The following is a 22,080-nucleotide window of genomic DNA, read 5'->3' on the forward strand; positions in this document are numbered from 1 at the left end:
GTAGCTGAAACCCTGTACTGTCCATTTTAGAAAACACCCCACTGCAGCAACCCCTGGGCTAGCTCAATCTAACACCTCCCCAGAGTGGTATTTACAAGTGGCTGTACCAAGGCCTGGGGCATGGTATTTATCTGGCGATATAGACTAACAAACTTACACCATTCTGCACAGTTTGTATCCCCTGTTGACTTCTATCATACAGAACCTCACTTTATACAACTTCCCCAGTGATCTGCTGGGAAGTTAACATGTGCATATACTGAGGTTGCCAGCTGGAATGGACGAAACCTCTAAATTATTTGTGTTAAATTTACATAAAGGTGGTTTGAACATGAGCCCGGATATAAATATACAATGGACAAAATATTCAGAGTAGTGACACAAGGTCTTAAGAGTTGTGGGGATATCAGAAAACACTCAGCAATCAGGACATATACCTATACAATAGTATTCATGTTATGTCTCTAACTCCAAAACAGGTTATGGAGATGAGTGTAAGACAGAAAGTAAAGCTTTCAGTCAAGCACTACCTCTGCATATTTTTTCGAGATTTAGCTAAAGCCATTCACCTGTTGAAATCTAAGTTTTTAAAACTAGCGGTTTTTAGAAGGAAAATGTAAGTTTGACTCCACTACCCGGGAAAATGAAGGGTTTACTATGTAAATGAGAAGTGTAAGTGTGCATCTTAATAGTCTGATTAAGTTAGAGCTTTCCCTGTAAAGCTGGCTTGGTTCTTCCACGCTAGATAGACACCCTGGAGAAGACTCGCTGGGTGTCAGTTGGTCAGTTCAGTTCGGAAATGTTAATTAAACACCTATAATAGCTGAAACACTATGCAAGGCCCTGCAAGCAGTGGAAATCAATATCATCCTCCATTCTTGAGCAACTCACGAACTAGTTGAATGGAGAGTAGCAGAATATTAATGATCATGACACAATGTACAATATTTTAAAGAACATGAATGAGGTATAAATACAGTTTTTGAGGGTGTTGGAGGACAGAGAAAGAGAAACCATGTTTATTCGGTGAATGGCTTTATGAAGGAAGCAGCATTTCAGATTCAACTAGAATGATGTGTAACATTTTCACAGGGAACCGTGTTTACCCTTCCCACCTTTCTGAAGGAAACATCTTATGAATAGGTGTGGGGTGGGAAAGCAGGGGTAAGTCTAAAGAACTACAATGTATTTTGGTTAGGATGTATAGGGGAACCACAGGAGATAGGCCGGAGGGATGGGGGAAATTATGTTGTGAAAGACTGACTGAGAAGTACAGACAGAAGCAAGGAGAAATAGGAAGCTCCATGTTTCTAAGCAAAGAAGAAGAATAAGGAAAGTCCCTTTATAAGGCTAACGCAATAGCACCAAGAAGGGGTTAAAAGTGTTAGGGCTTGAGTGGTTACAAAAGAAATGTAACAAAAAAGATAGACGTTCTAGATTTGTAATTTAGAGGACTTTAAACTGACTGCACCTGGGGGACAAATAGGCATTGGGAGACATTCCGGAGTGTCGAGTTTGGATAAACAGGAAAGAAAGGAGTCAATAAGAGAAAGAAAATGCAGGGGTGGGACAAAATCGGATTTTTCATTTGTAGCAATGGTCTACCACTCAGGCAGTCAACATCGTCCCATATGAATTTGGAAGTTTGAGTCCAATGTGTAGGTCAAATCTAGGGCTGGACAGAAATTTGGGTATTATCTGAGCTGAGTGACTACGATCAACAAGGCAATTCAGGGAGAAGACATTCAGGGCAAAGGCAGAAACTTGGCAAGGGCCTGTCTTTTAGTGTTAGAAGAGAAAGAGAAAGTCAGAAAAAAGAGGTGGGGAGGAAACCATGATGGTTCAGTATGACGAGATGCAGGAAAGAAGGAAGCCCCGACGTGTAGAGAGTAGCAAATTGTGTATAATGTTGTACATAGATTGAAGAAATTAGAGCCAAGGCAAGGCTAGTGGTTGAGGCATTAGAAGAATAATTGGAATGTAACATTTCAACAAGAGGTTTCAATCAACTGGAGGGGACAGGAATTATGTGGAAAAGAGTTAAGTGAGAAGGTAGAGTTGTGGAGTATAGTATTTGTGCCAGTAAGAGGAAAGGGAGAGAGAGATATGAAATATTTGTGTGAAGGGTAACAAGTTCCCAGGAGGATTTCTTTTACTCATGAGTAAGAAAGTCCTACAGAATCTATCTGACCTGTGAAGAACCACAATGGTCCCACAAGAAGGAAAGCAAACCACTTCTGCTGGAGCTCCTGGACACACACACCTGAAGGCATTTCAAATGAAAACAGAATTGAAAGTGCATTTGAGAAGCTACAGATATGACTGTATCATTTAAGGCCATTTATGAGGGTGAAGTGGGGAGAGGGGGCTAAAACAGCAATCTCTCCTCTGCCACTCTCTCAAGGGACTTCCTGAGAACGTGCTTTTCATCACAGCCACTGAGACATCTCCTCACTATTGGGAAATCTCTCACAACCAGAAATAGGGGAAGGAGACAGCAAAGTTAAAAGACCTGGGGCCACCAGAAGTGCAGGGACAGGGACAGGAATGCAATGAATCATCAATTTAAAGACATGTATTTTCCCAGTTGCTTTTCTGTACAAATTTCTACAACAAAATCCGTCTAATTTCCTCTTTTGTGGACATGAATGGACTGGCACAATTTTGGTTAACTGGTCGGAAAGGACTGGCATCCCTCCTGTAACAGCCACCATGATATTGGCTCCGGCTGTACATAAAGTATTGGCTGGTTTACTGTCTGAATGTACCATATAAATATATTTATAAGTCCTCAGGCAAACTTGAGAAAATTATGTTTTTAAAGCCATGAATTTTATTATCAAGTTTGTGACATTGAGATAGCATGTTCCACGAGATTTTTCCAGAAACTCCACCCATCCAGAGTTTTAGAAGACAGCAATTATAGCCCACTTATCCAGCCAAACTTAGTATAAGAACGTTCAGAAATTCTTGTTTGCTGAATACAGGCTGGGCATGAGATACTATCTCCATTGTAGACATGTGCAGTGCTTTTGAAATATTTATAAGTGCCTCCTCGTAAGGATGCAGACGTTATTGTTTACAGTCTGAACTTATTTTGAGGAACAAAACCTGCGGATGCACTTCCTGTTATAGTAATACCTAGGCTTTATTTAACATATTTCTCTTGTATTCCTAAGCTACTTCCACCTACATTATCTCATCAACACTGTGTCACCGAGATAGGTAGAGGAAGGAAAGCAATTTTTTTTTCTCCAGAAAGAGAAGGAAAAAGAGGAATTGAAGCTATGTCTAGGCTGTGTTGCTCCATCAGAGTCTGATGTTGTTACATCTGCCTGAGAGGCACTGGTTGAGGTTGTCAAAACCACAGTATTCACAGCGCCACAACCCAGCCATTCACAGATTGTGACCCCGCCCACCTTCCCTGTGTCCTGCCTCACAGATGGAAATGAAGGGCAGACGTGCAATTATACTACATGCCCCTGATCCTCACCAGAACACTTTTCACAGGAGCTGCTAACATGTTCCCCCGACAATCAGAAATCCCCAGCTCCTGTTAATGAACTAACACACACCAGATATGAGGCTAGATCCACTAAGGAGGGAAAGGAGGATGTCTTAACGGACTGAACCAAGATAACCTAACAGTTACTCAGGGACAAAAAAATTGGCAATGGAATAAAGGATAAGGAAAACATAAAACTTTTTCTAAAGAAAGAAAGAAAGAAAGAAGAAAGAAAGAAAGAAAGAAAGAAAGAAAGAAAGAAAGAAAGAAAGAAAATCCAATCAGTTCTATAAAAAAACCTCACTCTTCCCTCTGCCCAGGGTCAGCAACCTTCACTGAAAAATGAAATTACGGGCTACCACTTGTAGAAGGGAAGACGCTTCTAGGGCAGTTCTGGTGATGTTTTGGCTCCAGTGGAACCAGGGCTAAAATGCATTTCAAACATACACAGGGTAAGAGCAGTGGGCTGTACATGTATGAAAGGCTAACCCCTGCCCCCCCCCCCACCTTCTGCTTGATCACTCCCCAGCTGATCAGCCAGCCTTGCCTGTGTGGCTGGGAACTGAGGCTGCAAAGTTATGCTAAGCAAAATAAGTCAGAGAAAGACAGATATCATATGATTTCACTGATATGTGGAATTTGAGAAACTTAACAGAAGACCATAGGGGGAAGGGAAGGAAAGATAAGATACAGAGAGGGAGGCAAACCATAAGAGACTCTTAAATACAGAGAAGAAACTGAGGGTTGATGGGGGTGGGGGGTTGGAGAAGGCGGGGAAAATGGGTGATGGGCATTGAGAAGGGTACTTGTTGGGATGAGCACTGAGTGTCATCAGTAAGAGATGAATCACGGAATCTACTCCTGAAGCCAAGACTACACTGTATGTTAGCTCACTTGACAATAAATTAAAACAAACAAACAAACAAAACAAAACAAAACAAAAAACAAAGAAAGTTCCAGTTCTGATGCCTCTGACTAGGCAGGTGGGGAAGGAGGGGGAACCTGGCCAGATTTCGATAACGCACCTCCGTGTCTGGGGAGTGGCTGCCATCACGTCTTTTCGAAAAACTGGCACTGAGACCAATGGAACACCCACTTGGACAGTTACCAGAATTGCTCCTTTGCTCTCCCTTCACTGACTTTTGCTAGTCTGTCCCCCAGACTGCCCACTGTGAACTCTACTCAGGGCAACATTGTTCTCTTCTCTTCTTTCCAGACTTCAATTTCAAGAAAAGTCAGCTGTGTAGTTCCACTAATTTATATGTGCAAAGCACTGTGGGGATGGTAGAGAGCAGAAATGAAAGTGAGACACAGTGTCTACTTCCAAAGAGTTCACTACCCAATGGGGAGACCAACCTTTACCTGTACTGTTAGAATGAAGAACCTGAACAGATGGGTGGTAGGAGAGAGATGCAAATGCACTCTCATTGTCGAACTAATGAGAATTTGTCATTTCTAGTGGCTGAAATTTTTTCAAGAGTGGATTGATCCAGAAATTAAAATTTTAATCATCTTTTTCTGTGACCAACTGTGTTACAAATAAACGCCTGCTTTCTCAAGCTATTCAAGAATGAACAGGCAGGTATGAACTGAGATAAAAGGTAAAATATCAGTCTCATTTGCCAGGGATTTCTCTGTCTAAAAATCATCATCCCAAACAAGATGAAGTCAAGCTACCATGCTTGTGGGGTTTTGTGTCTTTTATTTTGTTTGGGTCAAGAGCCTGTTCTTTTTTCTTTAAATTTGGGAATTCAGTGCTCTTAATTTTTTTTTAAGTTCACTTATTTTGAAAGAGAGAGAGCACATGAGTGGGGAAGGGCAGAGAGAGAGAGAGGGAGAGAGAATCCCAAGCAGGCTGTGCGCTGACAGCTGACAGTGCAGAGCCCAATGTGGGGCTCGAACTCAGGAAATAGGGAGATCATGACTTGAGCTGAAGTTGGATGCTTAACCGACTGAGCCACCCAGGCATCCCTAGTGCCTTCAATTTTTTTTTTAAGTTCTCTCTCTCGGAACAAGATTTTGAGCACATTTAATTTTTTTTCCATGCCATTTCAGTGACTGCTTATATTTCACACAATAGCTTCCCTGCTCATAGCATCTGTTGGTTGGAGAGTCAGGCAAGAAGTTGGAATCACAAATATATTGACTGGCCTTTGGCACCTCTGGCTGTTCTAAAGAAATTTAAGAAGTTGAATAAGGAGACATTCAGCATCCTCTTTCAGCCTGGGACTGGCTGCTCTCTCTGTGACATGCCAGTCCATCAGAAGCAACAAGCCATCACCTCCAACCTGGCCAGCTGATTATACAAGTATCTGACCAGATAAAAACAAAATACTCTGGAGCATCTGTTTCTTCTCAAAAAACACTCTTCTGTTTCTCATAGGAATCCAGGGCCTGAGCAAACATTCTCCATTTAACCCTTACAGAGTCATGATGGCAAATAGAAGTATCAAAACTTTACAGACAGGGAAGACATGAGAGAGCAAAACTTTCCTGACATTTGCCTGAGATTAAGTAAATGAGCCATGCTTGGAAGACAAGGAATCCTGCTGCCTTCTGGGCCTGTGAAAAAGCCCTGGACCCAGCTGGGATCTCACATGTCCCCCGAACCAATTGCATAAGTCGAACGCTTGTGCTGCCTGGTTATCAGGCTTTACATAAATATTGTGTTTGTATGTGCTTTGAGCTTTCCAACTCCACCAACCAAAGGGACCAGAATTTAGATATTTCCCCCCCAGGATTTCATCCCCAAGTTAAGGCAAGTTATTTTACTTTACTTTAATTTCATTTTATTTTATTTTGTTTTATTTTATTAATTTATTTTTGAGAGAGAGACAGAGAGATAGAGAGAGAGAGAGCAGGGAGAGGGAAAGGGGGAGAGAGAGAATCTTAAGCAGGCTCCACACTCAGTGTGGAGCCCTATGCGGGGCTCAATCCCACAACCCTGGGATCATGACCTGAGCCAAAATCAAGAGTCGACACTCAACTAACTAAGCCACCCAACCCCAAGGCAAGTTTTAACTGAGTGGAAAATCACCAATTGGTGTGAAGTTTCTGTGCACCATTTTTAGCAGTTCTTACCTAATCTGAACTGAGAGTTCCAAAACTAAGTCCTTCCCCAGAGTTAGTTGGTTTGTATTCAAAGTTTTGTGTGAGGTGTTTCATAGAAGAAAATGGCTACTTGAATAAAAGATAAGGTGGCAACCCTTCATAAGAATTTTCTCATTCAAAAGGGACATCACAAGCCGCATCAGTCACAAAGATGGAAAGGGATTTGGTGCAGCAGCTGAGCATTTGGGCTCAGTCTAACTTTTGTAAACCTCAGTGCTGCCATCTGTAAAATGGGGATGATAGGAAGATTAAGTGACATCCCGTGCACGTACATAGTGCTTAGTGAGTGCCATGGCAGGCATGGAGTGAGGACCCAACAATAAGAACCAGCCATGATCATTACTTTCTAAACACTCTATCAACTATTTAAATTAAAGGGGAAAAAAAACATGTTGACTGAATAAGATATAAAATGTGTACAATATAGACCTGGGTGTGATCAGGAAAGAATCCAAGTTACAAGGCAATTGAGTGGACAGAAGCCAAAAGATTATTTTTCCTCTCTGCTCTTCTGCAGAATTTAGTAGAGTTCTGAATGAATGAAGTTCATTTGCTAAGCTAACTGCAAAGACTAAGTGATTTCAAACATAAGCAGCATAATGTGTTTGGCATGCTTCACAGCCAATCTGAGAGTTATCCTGACCTCATGCCATCCCTAACTGACCTAGATACTAGACACAGTTCTATCAACCACAGAATAGCAGGAAAAATCTTTTTTTGAGGTGCTATGTTCTGCCAAGTCACTGACTCCTACAATCAGGATTGATTACAAACACCCAATTAAGAAGCATTTGGAACCTGATCTGAACACTAATCTTGTCTCTTGTTCTTCTTTGGGCTTAATGATCAGCCTTGATGAATACTACAACAGCAATTAGTTAAGTTTATTTTGTAGCCTCCTTTACAAGCACACACACACATGCACATATGTGTTTGTGTGTGTGCTTCTGCCGGAGTATGTCAGCATGCATGCAAGTATCAAGTTTTATGCTGGAAAGAAAGGAGCTGAGAATATGCATGCCGGCTGAAGGCATATGTCTCATTTGGATCGATTTTTAAGTGTCTGCTCCCCAAGTGAAATCTGGTTGGAAATGCCATGCACATGTTGATTCAATTTGATAAGATTTCAACTAACCTTCTCTTTTAGTTTCTCATAAAGGTTTCTTCTTTCAAATTACCAAAATGCCTAACGCGAAACAACCCTATAATACTCAAAATTCATTATGATCAAATGTGACTGCTTATAGTAAAAAATAATAAAGAAAGTTAATTTTATTAAACACATGGGGTTTTGTTCAAATTGAATCAGTGCTAATGGAAAAAAAAATCAAAAGGAAGAAAGTAGATAATTATCTGCCTGAGTAGTAACCAAGGAGGCTGCAGGTGGTAGCAACAACATTGGCCAGCAGTTGTTCTAAGAAGGGTTCATTCTTATCCACTCAAAAGTTTTTAATTGAGTGGTGTCTCTCACACTGACCATGTCAGGAAGTTACTTAGGATGAAAATCAACAATGAAAAACTGAAAAGTAAAGCAAAGGAAGATTTTTCTGCATTTGCCTTGAATCTAAAGCAAGCTCCACATTGAAAACTTTGTGTATATTTTAACATATGCATAATATATGTAACAAATACAAGAGATTTCTACAGGAGTTACTAAAAAATATTAGAGTACACTTCAGTATGACTGTTATTATTATTACTATTATTATTATTAGAAAGGGAATAGTATGCATTGTTCTATCTCTATTCCAAAGAGTTTTATCATATTCGAAGGATAGTGCATACAGACTTCTAAGACTATAGTTTAGTTTTGTCTGACTTTGAAATTTATAGAAATGGAATCACAGAAGTTAGGACAGTAGTCATCCTTAAAAAGTTAAAGGCTAGTGACTGAAAGCGAACATAAGGGGGCTTCTTCATAGGAAGCTGGAAATGTTTACTTTGGATTGGTTATATGGATGTGCTCACCTTATAAAATTTTATCAAACTTCACACTGTGTGTATTTTTCTACATACATATCATACCTTAATTAAAAGAACCTATACTTCTATATTTCATATAGAAAATGGAGAAGTATTTTGGTTTAAAATACTCACTGTTTTCCATAAAACAAAGACTTTGTTTGGGTGTAAGTGATGCTCTAAAATGCAAGACTGGGACTAGAGTAAGTAAGGCACTCACCTCAAAAACAAAAAAAATGAAAAACTTACCAATCAAGATAAATAATATTTTAATGCAGCATTTAAAAAAATCAAAATTGGGGCGCCTGGGTGGCGCAGTCGGTTGGGCGTCCGACTTCAGCCAGGTCACGATCTCGCGGTCCGTGAGTTCGAGCCCCGCGTCGGGCTCTGGGCTGATGGCTCAGAGCCTGGAGCCTGTTTCTGATTCTGTGTCTCCCTCTCTCTCTGCCCCTCCCCCGTTCATGCTCTGTCTCTCTCTGTCCCAAAAATAAACGTTGAAAAAAAAAATTAAAAAAAAAAATCACACCAATATTTAAAAAAAAAAAAATAAAAAAAAAATTAAAAAATCAAAATTAATTGGGGAAAAAAAACCCATGTGGAACAAAGGAAAATAAGAAAAGACAAACAGAAAATAGCACTCAGGGAAACCAAAAATGGAACTTATACTTCCCCAAATTGGCAATAAATGACAAAGTGGCCATTGGATAATTAAATTGGTGGAAATTATCAGACCTGAGAAACTAGCATAACATTAATTTTCATTCAGTGAGTTTATAGTCTATGAAAATAAATGAAATGACCAGTGTTTCTAAGTTCGTAAGAACTTAGGTAATTTTAAAAGTGGCATTAAAGAAACAGTGTGTGATCTATTCCAACAAGATGCCCAAACTTGAGTATTATCTCTGGTTAGTTAGAATTTTCTTATAACTAAACTTCACATGAAGTTACAAGAGTGAAATCTCCTTTGACTGCATTGAATTAGAAAAAAAACCCTACTTTTGGTTACACAAAGAACAGATTACAAATCTCTTCTAGACAAAAATCACCTGTACCATGTTAGCTTGTGTCTTGGTGAAATCCTGCAAAACAGCAACTGACAAATCAGCCATTGGAGCCAGGAACCAGTCAGTAAGAAGACCACTACTGAGTTTTCTCCCTCCAATACTACCACCTTTTTAGACTCTTTCTGGAGCTCCACATTCATTTTCTTAATGTTTTTAACCCAAAGTCTGTGAAATTTTTATTGCTCCCTAGATGAGGACATCTGATCTGAATGTAATCACACACCTCTTTGCTCAGCAGTATTTGTCACAACCCATTATAAATTATCATGCTGATAGTTTGCATTGCTGGGAAACCGGAAAAGCTCCATAAATTCTAACTACTGTATCAATGACATTCTTGTTTATTATGCAGATATAAAGTTTTATGAGATTCAAGATGTCTGCTTTACCACTGAAGAAAACTGTAGCTGAGTAAGAGCTAACTAGCTCAACGTAAATGCTGAAAACCATTTACAGGTCACAATGAACACTGTTTTCTGAAAAACACTTCAGCAGGTTGCCTTTTTCTTTCTTTTCTGTTTGTAACTATGCTTTGACACTTTACAGGTATGGAGGATTTTACTGGTACATTCCTTCCATACCTTCTCCTCCTTCAGAATATTCTCTAGCCACCTCTCTTTTATCAACATAACAATAAAACCAGGTGGTAATTCTAGCTAAACGTCCTAGTGCAATGTTAGCCACAGACAGATTCTCTACTGCCCTACTGGTTGATTGATTGATTGATCAATACTATACATTGTTCAATAAAAGAACTCTGGTAGTTATAATAGTATGTCTTTATGTTTATTCGTAATGAAACCTGACTTTCATACTGCAACCTGAAGCATAGATTGTTGCATTTTAAAATTATCAGGCACAAACTTGCAAATCCATTTTCCCTAAGGAAGTAACGCCTTGATATCCACTCTAAAAACCTTTTGTAAGGTTAGGTTCATAGTGCTTATGTGTTGGGTTGGTCTTGGAGCTCTTCACATGAAAAATTGGTACTGCATTAGTATATTGTTAAAAATTACACATAGTTTTTAATTTAATTATAAATAAAACAATACCAATTTAAATAAGTAAATATTTTTCCTACCAGAGCTAATCTATTTAATTACTTATCCATCCCTTCACTCCACAAAAGGAATTTTACCTGGGTTTTAAGGATGTTCCTCAATAAGCAAATGTGCTAGGGAATTGATTTCTCAAACTTTCACATGGTGGAAGTTGACTGTACAAATACTAGAAAGCTTCAAGAGAAATTGCCAGGTATATTTTATGTGGATCATCCCATTACTGGATCTATGTATTTAGTTTCACATATGCTTAAGTTTCATATTTCTAAATGTTCTAACCATCACCAAGTTGTTAAAGATATCATAATAACAGTGGCAACTTCTTTCGAGAGAAGCTTTTTAACTTTTCAAAGGGCTTTCATAGCCACTACCCTATTTTATCTTGCCAATAACCCAATGACATTGGACTTTTTACTGCTCTTAGACATAAAATGTAGCTGAAACAGGCGAAGATATTAAATATCTCAAATAAGACAATCAGTTTGATCTTAACAGGAATGATTACTAAAAGCTTGCCAGCTCACTGTATTTGGTTTATTGTACCTAATTTTGTATCAACTCAAATATGTTTTTGGAAGGAGCCTATTATAAATGACCAAAAAACAAACAAACAAAAACAAAAACAAAAAAAACACAAAAACCTACCCCAAACCCACTAAAATGTAAAAAACAAAGAAACTATGCTCTTGCACATCCAACAAAAACTTTTTGCCTATGAATTTGTTCTCCCAAGGGTTATTGGTATTTTTCATTTTTGTAGGGAATTTTAATTTTAAATTAAAGCTGTAGATTATTCTCACAGCCTTCACAAAAGATTGTCAGAATTGTGCCACGCTTGTATCTCAACTGCAACATGCAACAGTGACCAGGAGTCACATGTGGACCAGCCTGAAAATATAGTGACAGCAATGTCTTAAGCTGCTCTTCCTATATCATTTTTTGAATTTTTATTGATAAAACAATCAGGTAGCAACACTTCAAAACAGGGCACAAAGCTATTTTCTATGCCATCATCTCCGTTGACTTCATCAGGCTAAATATTATCAGCCTTTCAAGGCTGGCCAGGAGATGGCACCTTCACAGAGAACAAATCCCTACTCGCTACAGTTAAGAAACCACTTCACTCTGTAGCCTTGAAAAATCTCGCCTCTATCAGAACAACAGCAACAATCTTCTTGGTCATGTCAGTTTCTTGAATACCTTGTCGATATCACTAAAATTTTCCCTTGCTATAAATTATAATTATCCCTTTTCTTGTCATGTTTAAGAAAGAACATTGAAAAAGTGCTCTTCCAATTCCACAACCCTCCACCTCCCATTATGATATAGAAAATAGTTATTGCAGACTTACTGCCTGCCAGACACTGTGATACGCACTTAACACATATTAACTCACTTGACTGGCTTCCCCTTCATACACTTCTACTCCAGCTTGCACCAGCTCACAAGAACCCCTCATGCACGTCTCTTTGCAAGTCTTCATACAGTGACATCACATAGATAGTTTGAAACTGACCATGGTGGGAATATTTACACTACAGAAATTGGCAAATGTTACAAATGAGGACTTGACCCACCCCCTTCCAAGAACCAGTTGTTCAACCCTTACCAGCACACCATTGCTACTGACTACTGATTATTTTGAATGTTTTAGCTATTATATCATATGCAGATGTGGTCATGATTTTCAGATCAGGATTTAGTAGACATGAGTTTACTAAAATGTAATGGCATCTTATCTTTGGAAAAATGTTATTACTTGAACATGTTTTACCATCTCTTAAAAATATCTCTTATAGCAGTTTAAATATTTTCAAAAAGCAAAAAATAAAACAAAATAAAATGAAAGAGAGAACAAACATCCAGCTTCTCTAGGTGACTGACGCTGTAAAACCACCATACAGAATATTGGCAACAACAATAAACTCCCTGTTTCTTAGCAGTCACTGGAACACTCTATTAATGGCAACTTTCATACAAGATTAAGAAGTCAATATAATGCCCTGAGGCACAGAACAAGGATTAAATTGGAATCAGCATACTTTTTTTACACTCTAGTGTATGCTGATTATTTGGAAATTGATCAACAGTGTATGAATGTATGCTAATTCTCTAGGTACCAGAATGTTGAATTAGCCTGATGACCTCATTTCCCTGCCCATGAAACACTAGTTTACCCCACCAACTCAACAGGTCGTTAAGGACTTCCTACAGGTGGGAACGTTTTCATATTACTCTGTTCTTCCCTAAAAAGGCTATGTGTTTGCAAATAGAACATTTTTAATAATGAACGTGCCTGCATAATAATGTTTATATCCAATGGAAACCATAGCCTACTCACATCGTATGGAATTATATCAAACTGATCCATTTTAAAACTTGGGAAAACATATTGGTCCCCGAGAAACACTTTAGAATTGAGATTTAAGTAGATTGTTTTCCTTGGCTAAAACTATTTCATTATCCAAACATTCATTAAAGGTAGATATTCAGGTTCAAGTGTCTGGAGAACACCTCACATGCAGGGTGGCAGAGTGTGGTAACGTGGACAAGACAGAGACAGGTGGTCTCGTGGATGTCCAGAGAGAAGAGCAAATCCTGGATCTGAGGAGACTGCTGCCTGCAATGTTAAAACACATTTTCTACACTGTGCAAAGCAAGATCCACACACTAGCTCATTCATATAAAGTGAAAAGATAAAATTTAGACTGTATCTATAGTGAGGATATTTTGATAATAAGGAAATCTGGCATAAATTGATGCTTATTTACTTAACAGTAGAAGGCGTTAGCAAGATGAAAGCAGATAGATGAAATAATAATTTATATTTGAGCCCCATTGTATTCATTATGCATTAACATTTTTTTTGCATTTTCCACAAGACACTTGCAATCATTAATCTACAACGAAAACCCCTCATCCAGCTTACACTATATGCCTTATTTTTATTCAATGACACTTTGCTTTTGTCATGTCAAATTCAATAAGATTCAGTCCTTAAATCACAAAATGTGTCACAGATTTGTTAAAAAATACCCAACCTCATCATCTGTTGATGCTATATATGTTAGTAACCCACAATATTAAAAAAAAATCTTAAGTGAAAGTTTGGGTTTCTAGTTCTTCCCCTTTCCAGGAACAAAAAAAAAAGAGAAAGAAATGTAAATATACATTTCTTAACAAAAGAGTTCTGAAACCATAAGTGTTACCAGGAAAAAAAAATTGAGAGATTATACATTTAAACATAATATGCTAGTTTGGGGAACTCAGAAATTACTTAACATAATTTAATTTCCATACCATTGATACATGATCTGGCCTAGATCAGAATCCCTCCTGGATCCATTTATATCCCATACTGTACACACAGACTTCCCCCCCCTTAGGCATCCATGACCACTAGATGGTGGTGTGGTGCCCTGTTCAAATACTTTCTCACTTACTTGCAGTCTCTGTCCTCCAAATCAAAGTGAGGGTTGAAGTTGATCATAATTCTCTGGTATGGGTCAGGAGCCTGAATCAGCCATTCACATTTTTCACTTGGGTGATAAGAATGAGGATAACCAGGAGATGTAAGGTACCCTGGGCTTTCAATTTTTATAGTATCACCACATTTATCTGTAATAAAAATAACATTTTAGTAAATCTTTCCCTGACAACCATTTAGGTATTCTAGCTTTATACAAACATTACTGGTTATTAAACATTCCACAACTCTGTAGGGGGAACTCCAAGAGGTCCCCACAGGCCCTTCAGGTGGCACTGATAGCAACCCCCCACCAAGGAACACTCTTTGATCCCAGGAAGGTTAGCACAGGAGAAAAGTAGACTGACATCTGACAGGACTCCACCCTTACCCCCACAAAGTTCCTTCCCAAGAAAAAAGGTCTTCTAGCGTTAAAAACATTAAATCCTCTCAATGGATGTTAACATGGTCCCCAGGGAGCTTCTACTAGACTTAATTATCCCCCAAGAAGTGTAATCGCATTAAGTAGCAAGTTCTGAGTGGAAGGTGACTAAAAGAAGTGATTCGACCCCTTGTGTGGCTTTTTGATGATAAGCCTGGTCTATGTCATTGATCAGTGGGGATTGTCATCCAAGATTTCGATTGGCTTAAAGCCAAACCTTTTGTGTTGTTGTTTTATCTGTCCATAAATCTAAGTGATTTTGAGTTATCTCTGCTCTGGAGATCCAGATCAACAGAGAACAAAGTGTATTTGGTGAAGCAGAAATAATTCTGCTCTACCGCTCCAAGTAAAGTTGTTCAGTCCTAGAGACTAGATCAAAGCTACTGGGCAGAAAGAAAAATAAATAGCCACCCGGCATTAATTCTAATTCCCTATATGTTGAAAAAAAAATCCTACCACACATGAGGTCTGGGTATGGTAAGCCATAGTCTCACATTCTGCGAAAGGTGAGCTTACTAGTTTTGAGCCCTCATTTAAAAAACAAAAACAAAAACCAAATGCTGAAGTGATTCACTGAGAGCCAAATAAACCAGTCACTGGGCTGCTTTATTGTTCAGCGTAGATTCTCATTGTCACTTTTTATGATGGATTTCATGCTGGAGAGTCTCAGCCTGAAATGCTGCCACATTTATTGATGCTTAATTTTAAGCAAAAAAATTTGGTGCATAAACTATGTAAGAGGAATAGGTATGAAAGCAGTGAAATATATAAGCCTATCAATCACAAATTTTCAGTAATGGTATATATAGATTTTAATATTGCATCTAATAGATTCCCTGTGGAAAGAGAATGGCATTCTTTGCTCTCAGCATGAATTTATAAATCTACAGAATTTTATTACAGGAAAACCAGGTCAAATGGAAATGAAAGATGAAGTGCACATCAAAAATGCATAAAGCTACATGCATTACAGAAATCATTTCCCATAAATTAAAAAGAAGACAATATAAATCACATTGTTTTTCTCAATTGCTAGATGTTTCTGACCCTGTTTCTTAGACTGGGGGGTACCCTTCTACTGGTTTCCTTTGCCTTGGCTTTTAAAAGCTTAAGGTTTGCCAAGAAGAAATGTTGCAACTAGAGTTCAGGATCTCAACTAATGATCATGTTGGACTCTGTTATGTGATTCTACTGAGGCTTTTCCATTATTTCAAATGTGCAGAAAACTTGGAAAGTGACCCCATCTCATTAAGTCTCCTCCAGCTCTATACAAACATCATGGCAGTGTCTGGCATCCGTAAGAGGAGTGAAATAAAACAGCACTGCTTCTAGTCACTCCACAGAGTCACTTCAGAAGACATTTAGGTAGACTCGGTACCACACCAGAGCTCTTTAATCTGTGACTTCTGAGAAAGTGACAGTGTAATAAGATAATGTGGACTGCTAGACTCCCTGGCTCTGTTAAATCTCTCTAACAGTTGATTAAGAAAGAGCAATTTCTAATGACTCTGGACCATTAGACCTAAATAAGGTTAATGAATTAATTTAGCAGACACTGGTACTTGGAGGAGGTGGACATGGCTTTAAGACGTCTGCTGTGTTACAGAGGCATTTACTGGCTCTGGTCACTGAACGCATAGCAACATGGCTTTAACCAGGCAAGCTCACAGACTGGAGCTCAGGTTCTCAGCATTCCCCAGATTTCTGCTAAGAAAATTTAAAAATATACTATATATATATATATATATATATATATATCCATGGACTTCACAATCTAAAGTCTGGAAGCTATTTGCATTAGGCTACGAATCCATCCTGTGAATATCCCTACTAAGGACTTAATCTCGGGAGTTGTAGAGGGCAGAGGTTGGGTTACTGTAATTTCTAAAGTCTAACCACTTGACCTCTTTCAATTGGAGGAGAATGTTTTTCATCCCTTGCCAGCCAGATTATAGAAAGATGCCACTAACTCAGGTTCATTAATAAACTGAACTCCATATTTACAGGTGTGTGTGTGTGTGTGTGTGTGTGTGTGTGTGTGTGTTGCCTCTAAGCTTTTCTTTTAGAACACTGCTTGGTGGCTGTTGGGGGAAATCTATTGCTTCAATCACAAAACCTCCAAAAAGCATATTAGAGAGATTAACTCCTATCATAAAGACGTGATTTAAATTCCTCTTGGTATGAACCCCTCCACTTGTGGCCTCTTATTAAAACAATATACCACAGTAAGTAGTGGGTGTTCTTTTTTTCCCTAATTACTTTGATTGAAATCTAAGCCAGACAAAAATAAATATTTGATAAATAGTTAATAATAATTGCTGAAGAATTACTGTAAAGATAATTCCATATCCTTGCCTTCACCTACTTTAAAGTGTAAGTTAAACATGCCTACAACCAGATCACATTTTAAAATACATTATTTAGTTTACAGAATACTGTTTATAACCCAGCACTCTTTCATTTACTTAGCAGTGAGTGGTGTTAGAAGCTAAGTGGAAGCTGTAGCTAGGTTAGGGATTTTCAGATATCCCGGTGTCTTACACTGTATATATCAGATTCCTTTATTGACACTATGTAACTTTCATTCATACTTCAGACAGATGAGGGGCGATATGTAAAGACAGAGGACGGAGGTCCAGCAACCCCAAAACCGCTATCTCTTGCAGGCACCCACCAGAGGAGATGGTTTCAAAGAGCTGCAAAACAACCAGGAAGTTCTCCCGGCAAAGTGTTCATTAACTTTCAACAGCCATCAGATTTTTGAAAGGGAGTCTCATCTAATTGCCTTTGGGAGGAAACATTATTAAGATAATTGGTGTGCTGATCTGGGAAGGTAGGCAGCTTTGCCTTGTAACGGAGGTAGGAAAACCCCCATAACCAAACAACCAACTTGGGGAGGGAGGCGGAGGACTTGAAATCTTCCTGCCCCGAACCGACCGTTCTTATTTTTTTATTTCTCCTCCTGGACAAAAGTTTCCTCCGCCCAGGAGGTGGCTATTCCCGGTGCATCCCGGCAGTTCCGCGTGAGTCCCGTGGCTGGAGCGGGAAGCCCGAGTCCCGGCCGGACGCGGGCAGCGGGGGAGCCCGGGCGCCGCGCTGTCACACGCGCCTCCGCCTGTCACTTACCGTTTCGAAAAGCGCTGGCCGGGGCGAAGGCGACGGCGAGCGCGGCGCAGAGGAGCGGCAGCCCCCTCTCCATTCTCCCTTCGCCGGATCCCCAGGCAGACGCGGGAGAACCAGAACGTGCGGGGAAAATAGAGCAAAGCGGGGAATCTAAACAAACTGAAGAGCTTCAACTCCGCCTAGGGCCGTAAAATCCTCAGTCCGTCTTGGAGAAAGGAGAGCAGCGATGCAATGCCTTGATCCGAGAGAAATGCTTCTCTTTTTGTGTCTCAAGTCGCCTGCATCCTGTCATTTAGCTCCGGTTTCCTCTCTCTTTTCCCACACTTGTTCCTCTTCCAGGAGCCACTGCCCGGGCCATGTCTCAAAAAAAAAAAAAAAAAAAAAGGGGGGGGGGCTAGACGGGGGAGGAGGGAGGTAGGGAAACACACCAAAGCCAATTTCCAGAAAAAAAAAAAAAAAAATCCGGCTTGTTTCTGGACCCGTTGGAGCCGAGGAGCTGGCGAGGAGCTGGCGCCCAGGGGAGGTCTGGGGTGTCTGCGCGAAGGAGAGGAGCACGCAATGAAAAGATGAGCGGGAGACAGAGGAGTTTCACCAACTGCACCCCCGCCTCCCCCACCTCCTTCGTCCTCCCCCTCCCCTTCTGGAGCCCTTCCCTCGCTTCCTCCCTCCTCTCTGCCGGCACAGGCTCGCCAGTAATTGCCTGACAGGAGACTGGAAGGAACAAGTTTCCCTCCGTGTGCTTTCCCCGTCCGTCTGTCGGTCTCTCCCGGAGGCCCTGAAGGATATCCACGGGAAGGGAGGCGTTGGGGGGTCTGCGCCCAGGGCGTGTGTGTGTGTGTGTGTGTGTGTGTGTGTGTGTGTGTGTGTGTTTGGAAAGAAAGCATCGAGGTCGGTGCCAGCGACTGACTGGGTCGGGCTAGCCTACCTCTGCGCGCTCGCTCAGGACCCCCGGGGGAGAGCCCGGCCGCTGGTGGAGGATCGCCGGGATCCGGCCGCGGAGGAGTGCGGCGCGCCCGGGAACTGGCTACAGCTTCGAGCAACTCCAAATCCCCGACCCGCGGCGGCGAGGAGCGCTGGGCCTGCCCGGTCACTCCCGCTGTGCCGGCCCGAGGCCCGGGGCGAGGAGGAGCAGGGCTCCCCTGGCGCTCCGGGCCAGGACGAGGGAGACCCGGGAAAGCTAGGCTGGAGTGGGAGACGCACCACAGAGCCAGGCAAGGGTTGACAGTGTCGCTGCCACGTAAATCCGAATCAGACCACTCGAGCGGGCGAGGCTGTGCTGCAGCCGCACACAGCCTCCCTGTCCCGCAGCAGGGCGCGCTGCCGGGCGCCAGTGGTGCCCGGGTGCCCGCCGCGCACCGGGGGCTCCATTGTTAACTGAGATCTGGGGCCCTCTCCTCCGGGACAGAGGGAACGCGGGAGGGTGGGAAGTGGTGCGTCTTCAGCTAGGGGGCAGCCGTCGTCCGACCCCGCCCAGACTCTCGTCTCTCTGGAGCCCAGGTGTTCCCGGGGGTTGGCAATTAGGGGTCTAGGGGCCCCCGTTTCTGTGCCTCTGCTGGGAGGGAGAACAGTAGCGGGGTAGGAGGGCTCTTGGCAGGGCTCGCACGGTGCCCGCCCCAGGCCACAGGCAATTGTCATGCCAGTCCTCCAGCTCCTGTCCACCCCCTCCTCCCGTGGCGGCGCGTCCTCACTGTGGACTGGATGCCCCCCAGATCCATCCCCAAAGGCTTTCCCGGAACTGCTGCATAAGGCCTCTGAGGATATGGATAGCAAGAATAGGGAACAAACGTTTCGGCCACCGATCAGGCCCTTGAGAGGGTAAATGCCCTCGGACCCCCCTCCCAAAGAGTTCGTGCGGGAGGTGAAAAGGTCACTACACCTTCTGGGAATAGGCGTTCTGCACACACCCTGAAAGCAGAGCTTTATTCCTACCTGGCGCAAAGAGCTGGCAAAAGAGATTTAAGAATGTTGGCCAGGAGACTCTGGTCAAGGGTTTTGGCGGAAGAACTAGGGGCGGGACGGGAGGAGGGCAGCCCGAGGCGCGCGGGCCCGGCAACGCGCGATGGCGCGCGCCCCTCGGGGTGCCGGCGGGCTAGTGGCCGGGCGGAGGTGCAGCCGTGGCGCCCGCATTCACCGCGCGCTCTCTCCGGGTCCAGCTTTCCTTCCCGCTGCGGGCGCGCGGGAAGCCCCCGCCTCGAAGCTGGAGACCCGGCCTCAGGGCGCCTCCTTCCCCTCACCAGTTTCCCGAGTCTTGGCTCTCGGACCCCCGGGAGGCGCTGGGTGGGGAGGTGGCGCTACGAGGCCGGGAGTCAAATGCCCGGGTTGAGCGGAAGGGACAGTGGCGGGGCCGTGGGCAGCCCGGCGTCCGGGGGCCCTGGCGGCCGGCGGGAGGGCGGGAGGGAGGCGAGACCAGGGCGCCAGCCGCGCCCAGCGCAGACCCGGGGGAGCAGGCGCTGCGGAGGAAAGCCCCGGCGCTTGGCTACGACAGGCGCACGTCGCCTCCTCCCCGTGTCCTCTCTGCCTCCAGCGCACCCCCGCCAGTCCCAAGCCCCAGCTGCGCAGGGCGAACGGCATCATCAGATTTGGGGTGACCCCGAGCGACCTCCGTCCCGGGCTCGGAGAGAAAGGCGCCTCTCAGAACCTGGCGGGTTGACAGAGAAGGGGAATGGGGAGGGGTGTGCAGCGGTCAGGGCGTCCTCCAGTCGCAAACACCCGCCTTCTTCCTACTGGGAACTAGGAGGCCGCACTAGCTCCAGGGAGCCGTTTCTGACCGGACTGTGCCTCCGCGGGGTGAGCGAGGGGGCACACGCGGGAGACTTGAGCTGTATTGTTTTTATAAAACTGCCGCCAATCTCTCTTCCCCTTTCCCTGCTGAGTGTGCAGTTCCCAGCCTGGACCCACCGCGCTAACAAATAAAGCCACCAGATCAGGCGCTCAGAGAGGGACTACCCCCACTCTGCAACCTCGCCGCCCCCTCTGGCTCCCTTCCTCCTTTCCCGGAGGAAGGGCACCTCCAGCTTGTCAACACGCAGGAAAAAAACAAAAACAAGAACAAAAAAACCCCAAAAAACTCCTGTCTTCTCTCTTGCTCACCGGTGAACACTTTAGCCAGGCTTTCTCCAAGCAACTAATAAGACTTGCACTAAGTGCTTGGGGGGAACTATCAAATTTAAGTTCTGCCTCTGATTTTTCTGGGCTTACCTGATCTGAGGCTTTTCTAGACTTCTTAGTTTCTACACAGTACTGGGGAATGGAGCCCTACCACACTGATTGATAATTGCCAGCTAGTGGGTTGGTACAGAGCAAATTGTCCTTGCTAACAACCTCTTTCCTCTGCTGTTAGATTCCGCTTAAGTGCTGAAAAGGGTCAGTTTTAGATTTCCGCAATTCTCCAGCAAGGGAGACAGACCGACCTTTATATGAGAATAAGTGATAGACAGAGGAAGAATTTGGCAGTGTTCCTAGGTTGATTTTATTTTGATCTCACGAACACATCACTCTTCCTGACATCACAAATCCCCAGACTAGATAGGACCCAGTTTCAGTGAAGGGAAGATTCATGGAGCATACTTCCAGAATGCCAGGCGGAGGCCCTGGGTGGGCAACACCGAGCCCCATAGACTCCCACACTGGAACTGCAGAGGAATAAGGGACACAGACCTCCCTAGCAGGGCTGGAATCTTTGCCCGCCATTAAGAATAGACTGGGTGGTAAATGTTTGGTTCTTTTCATCAAGCTCTCATCAATTTATCAGAAATAAGATGAGATCCATTGCTCCGGGAGGGCCATTTGAGCCACAAACTTCCTCAAAGTATTCCAGGTTGATGCAATATGGAGATTGAGGTTGGTATTTCAAAACTATATCAAGTCTAGGCAAGTTTTTTAAAGCACCAAACCCACATATTTCAGAAAAGCAATAAAACAACATATTTTTAGCAGGAGCTAACCTACATTTGAAATGTAAGGATGGAAGAAGTGAAACTGGGAAAAGATTAGAAATTTAAATTTAATTTACTATTATTTTATTTTATTTTAGGTTTATTTATTTATTTTTAGTAATCTCTACACCCAAGATGGGGCTCGAACTTACAACCCTGAGATCAAGAGTTGCATGCTCTTCCTACTGAGCCAGCCAGGAGTCCCTACTACTATTTTTAAAAATTATATTACAAATGACACTTCTGTCAAAGGACTCTGCTATTCAGGAGGTATCTTTTGGACCTCATCCACAGGTATGTCATTAATTTGGATTGGCAGAGGAAGGAAGAAAATAAACAAATGAAACTTTACTTTCTTATCCTTCAGTTTTGGCCTTTTAAAAATTACTTTAAGGGGCACCTGGGTGGCTC

At 42.6% G+C, this 22,080-nt stretch overlaps 1 protein-coding gene across 4 annotated transcripts in view; it reads right to left on the reverse strand.

Annotated features, from left to right (window-relative positions):
- Positions 1-18,112, reverse strand: part of NRP1 (neuropilin 1) — a 138,089-nt gene extending 119,977 nt beyond the window's left edge. For all 4 annotated transcript variants that reach the window (XM_030321698.1, XM_030321697.1, XM_030321696.1 and 1 more), the window contains exons 1-2: positions 17,738-18,112; positions 14,147-14,321 (exon numbers count right to left, since the gene is read on the reverse strand). In XM_030321698.1, the coding sequence (XP_030177558.1) occupies positions 14,147-14,321; positions 17,738-17,810 (248 nt within the window). In that variant the 5' untranslated portion in view covers positions 17,811-18,112. The remainder of the gene's footprint in view (positions 1-14,146; positions 14,322-17,737) is intronic.
- Between the last annotated feature and the right edge of the window lie 3,968 nt (positions 18,113-22,080).

Source organism: Lynx canadensis, chromosome B4 (genome assembly GCF_007474595.2).
Source record: "Lynx canadensis isolate LIC74 chromosome B4, mLynCan4.pri.v2, whole genome shotgun sequence".
Lineage (NCBI taxonomy): Eukaryota > Metazoa > Chordata > Mammalia > Carnivora > Felidae > Lynx > Lynx canadensis.